This window comes from Sceloporus occidentalis, unplaced genomic scaffold, assembly GCF_023333645.1.
Source record: "Sceloporus occidentalis isolate IW3139 unplaced genomic scaffold, rSceOcc1.0.p SCAF_5, whole genome shotgun sequence".
Taxonomy (NCBI): Eukaryota; Metazoa; Chordata; class Lepidosauria; order Squamata; family Phrynosomatidae; genus Sceloporus; species Sceloporus occidentalis.
Window position 1 is genome coordinate 188015794 of NW_028316985.1, and position 12281 is coordinate 188028074.

Genomic DNA, 12281 nt, shown 5'->3' on the forward strand with positions numbered 1-12281 from the left:
ACTTTGTGAATGGGAGACGATGGGCAAAGAACCATTACCTGCCAGAAGACGGTGGACGCCAGTGTCTGGTTTGGCAGGAGAAGACCAACAACCTGCAAGAGAAAAAGAGAGAACTGTTAGAAGAGACGATGGAAGGAAGGAAAGGAGGAGCCCAAAGACTGGAAAGTGTGAATCATTTGCAAGAGAGGTGTGCATCTGCCTCCGGGAACAAATTCCCTCCCGTGACCTCCATGGTCTTTTTTGTTAAAAAAATAAAACTTATTCATTTAGAAAAAGCAAAAATTAACATAAGAATGATAGATCAACAGCATGAAAACATTGAAAAATGCTTACATAGAACATTTGTAAGGACAGGTTGCTTACCTGTAACAGTATTTCTTCGAGTGGTCATCTGCGAATACATACAAATGGGTTTCACTGCGCCTGCGCAGTGCTGCTCGGAACCTACTGGAATCACTGGGCAAAGTTTACTTTGCAACATATAGAAACTTTTTGGCGGTAACTCCGCCCACCCGTTATAAGGCCCCTGCCTTCCCGCTCTTTCCCCAGTTCCGCAATTTTTTCCGCCAAGCAGGCGATGGAAAGAGCCAATAAGAGCAGGACACTGAGGGGATGGACGGGTGGGATTTGTATGTATTCACAGATGAACACTTGAAGAAATACAGTTACAGGTAAGCAACCTGTCCTTCTTCTTCGTGGTCTCTGCGAATCATACAAATGGGTTTAGACTGACAAGCTTAGGTATGCGGCGGAGGGAGTGTCCTGAAACCAAAGCTATGGTAAACCAAAGGTATATCTATTGCAACAATAAACACCTTGAACCATAAAAAGGGTCAGTCTTTTTGTTCATGCACAGACCAAACATAGCAATCACATTGCAAAACCTGAGAAGGGAACATGCGGCCATGCAAGACCAGTCCCATTAAACTGTGCAAACCAACATTCAACAGAATGTAAAACAGTGGCATTATGTACATAAATGCTGAGAACAGAAACCATCAGTAGTGCAATCAATGCAACCCTGAAACCAACACAGCCCTCCTGAAAGCTGCGTCTCGGATGGCTCTGGTGTCCAACCTATAATGCTTAATAAAAGTCAGAGGTTGGGACCAAACAGCAGCCTTACAGACATCCTCTAAAGGGATCCCCGACAGGAATGCGGAGGATGCTGACATTGCCCTTGTGGAATGAGACCGAACCCTGCCCGGGAGAGGTTTGCCCAACAGTTCATAGCAGAGGTGGATGGTACCGGCCACCCATTTGGAAAACCTCTGCGCAGAGACAGGCAACCCCTTCTTCGGTTCCAAGTAGCATTGGAAAAGTCTCTCGGACCGACTGGAGGCAGCAGTTCTGTCCAGGTAAAACGCCAGCGCTCTCCTGACATCAAGAGAGTGCAGGCTCCGCTCAGCATCTGAAGTCGGATTGGAAGCGAGAGTAGGCAACACAATGTCCTGGCACATGTGGAAAGCAGACACAACCTTAGGCAAGAAAGTAATGTCTGTCCGCAGGACCACCTTGTCCTTGTGAAACCTCAGGAAGGGCTGGTCCCTCCGCAAGGCACAGAGTTCGCCCGCACGGCGGGCAGAGGTGATGGCCACAAGAAAGGCGGTTTTCCAAGTCAGTAGCCTCAAGTCCGCCGTGGCCATCAGTTCAAAGGGCTTGGATTGGAGTGCGGACAGTACCGCCTCCAAGCTCCAAGCCGGCGCCGGTACCGACACAGGAGGATGCAAATTGGCACATCCCTTAAGGAACCCCTTCACCAAGGGATCCCTAAAAAAGGAAGCCCTCCCCCCGAATTGGTACTTGGCACAAATAGCAGACAAATAGCACTTGATGGATGCGAGGCACAGCCCCTCATCCAAAAGTGCCATCAGAAACTCCAGCACCACTGGAGTGGACACCTGAGCAGGAGACAAGCCCTTCCGATCAAGGAAGAGGCTAAACCTCTTCCATTTCAGGGCGTAGGACCGCTGGGTGGAAGGTTTCCTCGCAGCCAGGATCACCGCCCTCACCGCCTCCGGCAGGGCAGCTAGGGCTGTATCCTCCAGGCCACCAGCGGTAGGCTCCCGATGTCCGGGTGGAGAATCCGTCCGTCCTGGATCGACAGCAGGTCTGGGCGGGGGTCGAGGCGGAGAAAGCATCTCCTGGAGCGGTGGAGAAGGGATGCGAACCAGGGCTGTCTCGGCCACCACGGGGTGATCAGGATCGCGTGCGAACGGTCCGTTGTCATCTTGGACACCACCCTGATGATGAGAGGGAACAGAGGGAAGGCGTAGAGGAGCTCTCCCGTCCAAAGGAAGGCGAAGGCGTCTCCGAGGGATCCGTCCATTCATCTCCTGGAGCAGAACTGGGGACAGTGGCTGTTCCATCCGGTCGCGAAGAGGTCGACCCGGGGAGTTCCCCACCGGTCGAAGAGGTCGCTGACCGTCTCAGGATGGAGCCTCCACTCGTGGCACACCGCCGGAGATCTGCTGAGGCGATCCGCCAACTCGTTGTCCTCTCCGGGGAGATGAATCGCCTGGAGGAGGACCTGCCGTTGGATGCACCAGTCCCAGATGCGAAGAGTGAGGTCTAGCAGGGTCCTGGATCTGGTGCCTCCTTGCTTGTTGATGTAGTACATCACAGTGGTGTTGTCCATCCTCAGGAGGACCACCTTTCCTGCGACAGCGGATTCGAATGACCTCAGTGCCTTTTCCACTGCCAGCATCTCCAGAGCGTTGATGTGGAGAAGCTTGTCCTGGGCAGACCACTTGTCCCTGACAACCAGGTCGAGCAGGTGGGCGCCCCATCCCTCCAGGGAAGCATCTGTTGTCAGAGTCAGTTGGAGCTGAGGCTGATGGAAAGGCATCCCGGTGCACACGTTGCGGCAGTCCAACCACCATCTTAGGGAAGCGGCTACCGGTCTCGGTACCGTGAGCCACTTGGACGGGGGTCCTCCATCGGGGAGAAGACCGAGAGGAACCAGGACTGAAGCGGTCGAAGGGGAAGTCTTGACCAAGGTGTGACAAACGTCGTTGATGCCATGTGGCCCAGGGCGACTTGGACATCTCTGGCCCTCACCCTTCTGTGGGAGAAGCAAGGTCTGAGCGACGCCGTCAAGGCTTGGAAACGGTCTGAAGGGAGAAAGGCGGAGCATCTTTCGGAGTCGAGGATGGCCCCGATGAACTTGACCTGCCTGGTCGGTGTGAGGTGAGACTTTTCCCGGTTGATGACCAGACCAAGGGAGTCCAAGAGGTGCAAGGCAAAAGAGACTGCCTCCTGCAGTTCGTGTCGGGATTCGGCGGCAAACAGCCAGTTGTCCAGATATGGGAAGACCATGAAGCCTTTCTGATGAAGGTATGCCACCACCGGTGCCATGCACTTCGTGAAAACTCTCGGTGCCGTGGCCAAACCGAAAGGGAGCACGTTGTAGTGGTACGAGGTGAAGCCGACGGCGAAGGCGAGGAATCTTCGGTGGGACTCCCGGATCCCAATGTGGAAGTAGGCGTCTTTCAGGTCGACGGTGGCGAACCACAGGCCCTGGTGAAGCAAAGGCAGAATGGAAGCCAAGGTTACCATTCAGAAGCGACGGTACTCAAGGAACAAATTCAATTGTCTCAAGTCCAGGATGGGCCTGATGCCCCCATCCGCCTTCGGTACCGTGAAGTACCTGGAGAAAAAGGCCCTGGAGCATTGGTCGGGCGGTAAAGGGGAGATTGCCCCCTTTTCAAGCAAGGTGCGCACTTCGTCGAGAAGGGTGTCCAAGGGGAGGGTGGACATGAAGGCTCCGGTTGGAGGGAGCTCTTGGAACTCGAGGGCATATCCCCTACGGACGATGTTGAGAACCCACGAGTCCGATGTTATCGAGGCCCAGGTGTTAACAAAGGGCCTCAAAATGTCCAAAAAGAAGAGGTGAGGAGGGGAGACGAAGCGCGCTGCGTCCCTTCAGGTTCTCTTCTTCCCCTGGTCGGTGTCCTGCCGGCGCGACTTTCGGTACCGAGGCGGGAAGTTGCGACGGCCAGAGGAGGAGGAAGACTGCGAGGGGTAGCGACGTCTCTGAGAGCCCTGTTGTTGAGACTGCCGATCCTGAGGGAAGGTCCCCTGGGACTGACCTTGTTGCTGCCACGGGCGCTGCCGCTTCCGAAATGGCGAGACGGATGCGGAGGACATCCCATGCTTCTTCGCCGCCGCCTTCATCCTGAACTTCCTGTTCAGGCGGTCGTCGGTTTCAGCATGGAAGAGCCTGGTCCCGTCGAGCGGCATGTCCTCGATGGCCGCCTTGACGCTAGGGTTAAGGTCCGAGGCCCTTAACCAGGCGTGTCGTCGGAGTGCCATCGAAGCCGACATGGCCCTCCCCGCACAGTCAGCCATGTTCCTGGAGGCAGTGATGAGCCAACTCCCAATGGAGTGGGCCTCGTCCCTGACCTCGACCAGCTGTCTCTGGACGTCGTCCGGAATGTCCGGTATGAGGGGGGAGATCCGCTCCATAAGAGTCTGTATATAGGCCCCCATGCAGGCGTTATAGTTGATGGCCTTCACCGCAAGGGCCGCTGCAGAGTAGGCCTTCTTGGCCAGGCCATCCACCTTCTTAGCCTCCCAGTCTACAGGGGAGGTCGCCGGCTTCGGGACGAAGCTGTGCTGGGCTCCTTCCACAATTGCCGAGTTCGGCTTGGGGTGATCGGCCAACCAGGTGCAGCTTGCCGGGGTGACCCTGTAGAGGGATTCAACCTTGCGGGAGGAGCCGGACAGGGAGGCCGGGGAGTCCCAGGACCTCCGGACTATGGTCTCCAAGGATGGAAGCAAGGAAATGCAAGGTGGTGTGGGCACCCGTCCGTGCACTCGACGCTCCACCGGGTCGCGGGCATCATCTTCCGGGAAGGAGAGCTCGATGTCGAGAGCCCTGGCCATCTTCACGACGTGCTCACTGAAGGAGCGCACGTCATCCGACGGTGAAGACGGTTCTGGGTGGTGCATCCTCTGCGGGGAAGCAGACGCCGAGAGATCGTCCTCGTCCGAGGGAACGTCGGATGGAGGCAGAAGCTCGTCCTCAGAATCCGTGTCAGAGGTGAGAGGAATGTCTGGAACCCTGACCTGGGATCTTGGCCGAATCGGGATGGGGCCTGCCGAGGACTGAGAGCGCCGACGGGGTGACGATGGAGGCTTCTCCATAACCGAGACACTCGGGATCGACCGGGCAGACGTGCCCTCCCGTGGATCAGCAGGACGAGGGTTGAGCCTTGTAAACTCCTTGAAGGCCACATCCCTCGGGACGGACATAAAGTACCGGCCCGTCTCGGAGTCGAAGAACAGGTCCGGGGCTTCATCAGTACGGACCTCGTCTCCACCTTCCTCATCCTCGGAGTGGGGGAACAGCGGGGGCAGTTCCCCAGGAGGGGAGGAGAGAGCGGCGCCTTCCACCTCGTGGACGAAGTCCATGGTGGGTTGAGCTGGCGTGTCCAGCACCGGGACCGGTTGTATCTCAGGAGCAGATTCCGGACTGGGAAGAACTGCAGGGGCGCGGGCCTTCTTCGAGGAGGAGCGCTTCTTGTCTCTAGGCTCGGGGGGCAAGTCCGACCCAGCATGTTCCTTAGGCCGCTTGGACTTCTTGGGCACAGGGTCCCGATCAGCTTCCTTGTGGTGCCTCTTCTTTCCCGATCTCGGGGTCTCTTCTGGTGGGAAGAAGGGGTTCTCAGGAAGGTCCAAGGGGACGGCAGGACCCGACGAGGAGGGCTTTGGAGACCTAGCCTTATCAGCCGTCGGTCCCGAGGACGAAGCCGGCTCCCTCGGCTTGGAGGCGTGTCGGGATGCCTTGGACGCCTTGGAGGATGAAGGCGAAGCGAGCCGGACCTCCGCCTCAGTCCGTTCCCTCGCGTGCGAGCCATCCGGTTTCCTCCCGGATTTCGGTTTCGGCTCGAGACCCTCAGTCCCCGATGACTTATGGGGGCGCTTGGAGGGTTCGTCGGTGGCACTGGGCGGTTTGGAGCCACGGGCCACATCGGAGGTGGTGGGAGCCACTGTCCCGGCCAGGACAGACACCACGCTGGACACGCTGGCCCTGACAGACGTCACACTGGACACGCTGGCCCTGGAGGATGAAGCGGGCGGCGCAGAAGGCGGAAGGGATGACGAGCGGGGACCTCCCTCCTGTACCTTGCCCAGGGCGATGGCCGAAGTGAGCCGGGACTCACGATTTTTCCGGGCTTGCGCCGAGAGGGACTTGCAAAGCGGGCAAGCCTTGGCATCATGGTCCTTGCCGAGGCACAACAGGCAAGAGGAGTGCGGATCCTGGACAGGCACCTTGCCCCCGCAAACGTCGCACTTCTTGAAAGGTGCAGGCATTTCCGAAGTCGACAAGCCAGAGGAGAATACAAAGCGAGGTCAACAGTCCGAGTCCGAAGTTACCAGGGGCGGGAGACAAAGAGTGGTCAAAAACGGTCCGAGGTCTAAGTGATTCCAAAGAGCTAGTGAAGCGAGCGAAGTTCCTTCAAGCAGCTAGCGCGGCAGAAAAAAGGAACTGGGGAAAAGAGCGGGAAGGCAGGGGCCTTATAACGGGTGGGCGGAGTTCCCGCCAAAAAGTTTCTATATGTTGCAAAGTAAACTTTGCCTAGTGATTCCAGTAGGTTCCGAGCAGCACTGCGCAGGCGCAGTGAAACCCATTTGTATGATTCGCAGAGACCACGAAGAAGAAGTTATGTTATCTTGATCTTGAAATACAAAGTAAATCCTTGCAATTATTTGTTCTATTGGATTAATCCTTTCCAAACATAGGTCGATAGACTATGACTTCTTTCCTTATTAATTTGATTCTATGGGAACCAGAGAATCACAGAGTTGGAAGAGACCACAAGGGCCATGTTATCTCAAAGATATTATTATCTTTCTGTTCTTTTGCATGTCTTACTTGCCATGTTAGTATTTCTGATAGGGCTAAATCCCAAAGCTTTTTAGACTAAACTGGGTGCTATAGGGTTCCTCCAGTTGCTGGCAATAACCTCTCTGGCTGCTAATAATAGAAAGGAAAGCAAATCTTTACGCATTATTTCCTTATTCACACCTATAAATAAATTTAGTAATGCCAGTCCTGGATGGAGGGTGAGATGGCATCCCACCATCTGATTAATTTCTGCCTATATATCCTGCCAAAATCCTTGTATCACTGGACAATCCCACCATAAATGAAGTTAGGACCCTACCAAACCACCATTTGGAGTGTTATTATTTGATATACATTCCAATTTTACTGGAGTAAGATACCACCGATGAAGCATTTTGAGCATACCTTCTCTATTGTGGGCTGATATCAATTTTATTGGGCATGATGGCCAAATTTTCTGCCATTTCCCATCATCCAAAGTGTAACCTAGGTCCTGTTCCCATATCAATTCCAAGACCTCCATGGTCCAAAGACTCTCACTTACAAACTCTGCTTAAAGATGTGAAGTCGAAGGCTTTCATGGCCGGCATGCATGGTTCTTTGTGGGGGTTTTGGGCTATGTGGCCTTGTTCTGAACAGGGCCACATAGCCCGAAAAACCCACAAAAAACCATCTGCTTAAAGACCCCCAAAGAAGGCAAATTGGCCACTTTCGGAGGCACTCTTGAAAAGGGCTCTGCCTAAAGTTTAGGGGGAATCTCTTTTCTTGGAATTTGAATTATAGTTCAGATTCCTAGCGTTGGGAGGGTCCTCAAGGGCCATCTATTCACCTCCTTCCCATGCAAGGAGCCATGGCTAGAGATGGCCACCCAACCTCTCTGTGACGAAGGCGGGGGAAAGGGGAGGCCACCATCCTTCAAGGGAGTCTGTTTCATTCTCAGTCCTCTGTGTTTTAGCTGTACTGCCTTTGATTAAATTCTGGGGAATCCAAAGATGACAACAGTGATGATGACAGCACCACAAACAAATGGATAAAACAAAATATGGAGACACCTGCCAATCTTAAGCCTCTTTGAGGGACCAATGGAAACAGGAGCCAGGGAGCCAAAGGGGGGGGGGGGAAGCAAAAAGAGGGGCTTTCCAAGTGGAAGAGGGGTCTCCATTGCAAACCATGGAAAGGTGGGCTTGCAGGGAGAGGAGGAGGCATGGAAGCTGTGTGTGCCGGCAAAGAGGCGCATTTTATGCATGCTCTCCATATGGGCAGGAGTCTGCCAGGGAACATACAGCTCCCTTCCCCATTGCTGGCAGCAGGTGGGGAGCTGGAATCACAAGATAGAAACAAATGTGGGGGGGGGGGGTTTCCAAATCTCCAGAAATGGCTGCACAATGAAAAGTTAACTCCTGTGTAGGAGAGGCAAACATGTTCTTGCAGCTCAACATCAGGAAGAACTTCCAGAGAGTAAAAGCAGTTTGACAGTGGAAGACGTTGCTGCCTCAATGGGAGACAGTTGAGCGTGTCCAGAAGAGGGCAACCAAAATGGTGAAGGGTCTGGAGACCATAAAGTCATCTATGAGGAGAGACTGAGGGTGCTGGGGATGTTGAGCCTGGAGAGGAGACGGCTAAGGGCTGATATGAGAGCCCTGTTTAACTATTTGAAGGGATGTCACTTTGAGGAGGGAGCAAGCTTGTTTTCTGCTGCTCCAGAGAATAGGACACAATGGAGCAATGGATACAAACAACAGGAAAAGACATTCCACCTAAACATTAGGAGGAACTTCTACATCTGGAAACCACAAAGCCCTATGAGGATCGACTTAAGGATCTGGGTATGTTTAGCCTGGAGAAGAGACGGTTAAGAAGTGATATGATAATAGCCCTGTTTAAATATTTAAAGGGATTTCACATTGAGGAGGGAGCAAGCTTGTTTTCTGATGCTGTAGAGAACAGGGCATAATGGAGCAATGGATGCAAGCTCCAGGAAAAGAGATTCTACCTAAAGTATTAGGAGGAACTTCCTGATGGTCAGAGCTCTTGGACAGGGGAAGATGATGCCTTCAATTGTGGCGAGTCTCCTTCTTTGGAGGTCTTTAAACAGAGGCTGGATGGCCATCGGTCCCAGGGAGGAATTGGATAATGTCTTCTTCCATGGCAAAATAGGGTTGGACTGGATGAATTTCCACTGGAAAGTGAACATTTTCCGGCTCTACGTCAGCTTTTAAAAACTGGTTGCAAGGGTTTCTGAAGATGAGGCTTTTGTTGCTGGCTTTTATCTTCTGTCTTGTGCAGCCGTTTCTGGAGATTTGGGTTTCTTCCCCCTGGTTTGTTTTTATCTAGCGATTCCCGCACCCCACCTGCTGCCAGGGAAGGGAGCTGTATGTCCTCCGTTAAGATGTATTTTAATAGGCTTTAATGGCATTAGTTGTTTCAACTGCATGTAGCAATGAGTGTGTGTGTGTGTGTGTGTGTGTGTGTGTGTCTTTGTAAGTGCCTTTGATTGTCATTTTTTAAAAATTGTCAGCCGCCTGGAGTCCCAGCTTCGGAGAACAGATGAGATACAAAGGAATGGAGGAGAAGGAGGAGGAAGAGAGAGAAAGAGGGATGAAGAAGGTGATGATGGAGAAAGATGAGGAGGAAGATGATGATGATTATATGATGGAAGAGGAAGAGGAGGAGAAGAAAGATGATGATGGAGGAGGAAGAGGGGAAGCTGTTGATGATCATGATGATCATGATCATGGTATGATGACGATGATTATCATTGTATGATACTGATGATGATGACGACGACAATGATTATCATGGTATGATGATGATGATGATGACAATAATTATCATGGGATGATGATGATGACAATGATTATCATGGGATGATTATGATGATGATTATCATGGTATAATGATGACGATGATGACAACGTCAGTTATTATCATGGGATGATGATGTTGATGATGAAACCCACTGGCCCCAAAGGACATGGGCCTGGCCCACCTCCCCAGGCAGCCTGAGCTGAGACCTCCTACTTGTGGGTTAAGCCTGGGATCTGGGGCTGGCCCCAGTTTAGACCTGGCTTAAGCCGGGAGATCAAGGCCCATTTGTGGGGGAAGAGATGGGGTCCCTGGCTGTGTCCCCTCCTCTCTCGCCTCCCCATTCCTCCCCCACTTTGCTCAGACTCCAAGCGCAGCCTGCCAATTATGCCACTACACTTCACAGATCAATTGGCATAAATGTTAAAATTAAAATGTAGCATTTGAAGAACCGCGTTCTCCCCCCGTCTCCCCATATCTCCGTCGTTTGTGACAAGAGGCTCCCGTTTATCATTTTGCAGCTCGCGCAACTGAGCTCCGCTGACAGCTCTCAGCTCCTCTGACAGGTCTGGATGCCGGCCGATTTTGGGTGTCAACCTGATCGCTAACTCAAATTTGTGTTTAACTTTTTGCAAAGTTAATTACAGATTACCACCCAAATGTTAAACATAAATAAGGACACCTTTCCCCCTCTTTATGCTGGGAACCATGCCATTGCCTCACTCAAGATATAATTACTGGGAAGTCCATATGTCTCAAGCAATGCGGCCCAGAAGGGACGACGCAGAAGCGCTTGCGGGGAGTCGAGGAATGGAAGGGAGAAGGAAGACGCAATGCCGTTCCGTGCGCAGGGACGTGGTTTCACAGCGTGGCAGCTTTTAAAGTTGCTTTAAACATGTTTCAAATTGCTCTAAATGGTTTTAAACGGGAAGCATTTTGCATTGTTCAGACTGTAAACTGCCCTGAGATTCTATAATAAAGGCCAATAGAGAAATCTTTTAAATAAATAGAAAAGCCAGGCTTTTGAGTTTTCAGAAGTGAAGCTGTGCGTTTTAGAGTCCATGAAAAGTGGCAGATGGACAGATCTGACCCAATCCACCAGGCCAATTGCTCTTGAGTAACCTCTGGGGAAATGACCGAAGGCCACACAAGATGGACACTGAGCCTCAAGTTCATTGTCTTCATGCTTTCTGGGTCAGAATAATTCTCAAATACCTAGATTGGAACTGAAGCCCAGGCACTTTGTTGGACGCCAGAAGTATATTCCTTGGTCATCAGCACTGCTGGACCGCGCATGGCCTGCTCTAGTCCAAAAATGGAGGCAAAGGGAAGCAACCTCCCAGAGTTGGAGTGGGCCTAAAATGTCCCCACCGTATTATTATTATTAGTAGTAGTATTTTCTTATATCCCGCCCTTCTCCCAATATAGGGACTCAAGGCAGCGAACAAGTATAAAACAATACAATTTAAAAGGAATACAAAACATTAAAATAAATAAATATAAAAATTAAAAAAACCATTCAATTTTAAGGGTTAAAACAGTTATAAATTACAATATAATATATTAAAATACAAACCATTAAAATTTAGGGAGCCCAGCATTAAAAACCCGGTCCTTCTCCGCTTAATAGGCCTGTCTGCATAGGAACGTCTTTACCTGGCAGATAGTAAGGATGACCGTACCCTTGTGGACCCAGAGGGTCAGCAATTCTGATGAACTGACCACCACTGGCTACTGCATGGATTTAAGCCCCAGCATTCAGTGTCCATTGCAATGGCTCTCACTGTAATATTCAGGTGAGAAGACGGATAGGAAGAAGCAAGCAGGGAGGGTAACATATGATAGTGACCACCCAACCTGAATGTCTGGAGGTCACTGGACTATGCCCATCAAAGTGGCCCCTGTTCCCACACCACTGCCTTTCACTCCCTCCTTTCTCCTCCAGCATCTCTTTTCAACACTGGACACCTCACAGCCCCTCCACGGTCAAGTCCAAACATTTCCTCGGAGCTCCAAAACTGACCCATGGAGAGTCCGTGAGGTCCGTCCTCCACATTAATTGTCAGAAGTGTGCACCAAAGGCCCATCTCTAGATCTCCCTCCTTCGCTCAGAACAAATGCATGAGCGCAATGTTAAGAGGAAAAAAGAAAGAGAGTCCCTCAAAAACCCCAGGTTTGCTTTGTACATCTTTACTCTGAGGACCTTTATGTCATCTTTGTGGATTTTGGATTTTTGAGTAAATGTTACAAACTCCTTTTCTGTTCAAGGCCTGCAAAGTTGGGATAAGATGTTAAAATACTTACAATAGGGGTTCCAAAAGGAATGTAACCTAGGAGGAGAAGAAAGACACATGTCAATGCAGACAGAGCTCTCCTGGCCCATAGCAGTCTTACTCCTAGTGTACTGCATCTAAGAATACTACAACTCAGCTACTGAGGGGAAGAAAGTCTCAACAGGATCCACTACATATTTCCCACAAATGGTCTTTGCTTCCCTGTGGAAAGGGGCTTCATTTGGCTAAAGTCCTAACTCTCTGACCGCTTCCCTTTCCCCCAAGGACTCAGGTAGGCTGGAGGCAATGCAATGGCAGGCAATGCTTTGGTCCACAAGAGGACCATAATA

At 51.6% G+C, this 12281-nt stretch overlaps 1 protein-coding gene across 5 annotated transcripts in view; it reads right to left on the reverse strand.

Annotated features, from left to right (window-relative positions):
* LOC149313327 (sideroflexin-5) overlaps positions 1–12281 on the reverse strand; it is a 112742-nt gene that overhangs the window by 63098 nt on the left and 37363 nt on the right. For all 5 annotated transcript variants that reach the window (XR_016281376.1, XM_089526463.1, XM_089526461.1 and 2 more), the window contains 2 exons: positions 11963–11988; positions 39–92 (listed from right to left, as the gene is read on the reverse strand). Coding sequence is in view for 4 of the 5 variants with exons in the window: in XM_089526463.1 (XP_089382589.1) it covers positions 39–92; positions 11963–11988 (80 nt within the window). In the remaining variant the exon portion in view is untranslated. The remainder of the gene's footprint in view (positions 1–38; positions 93–11962; positions 11989–12281) is intronic.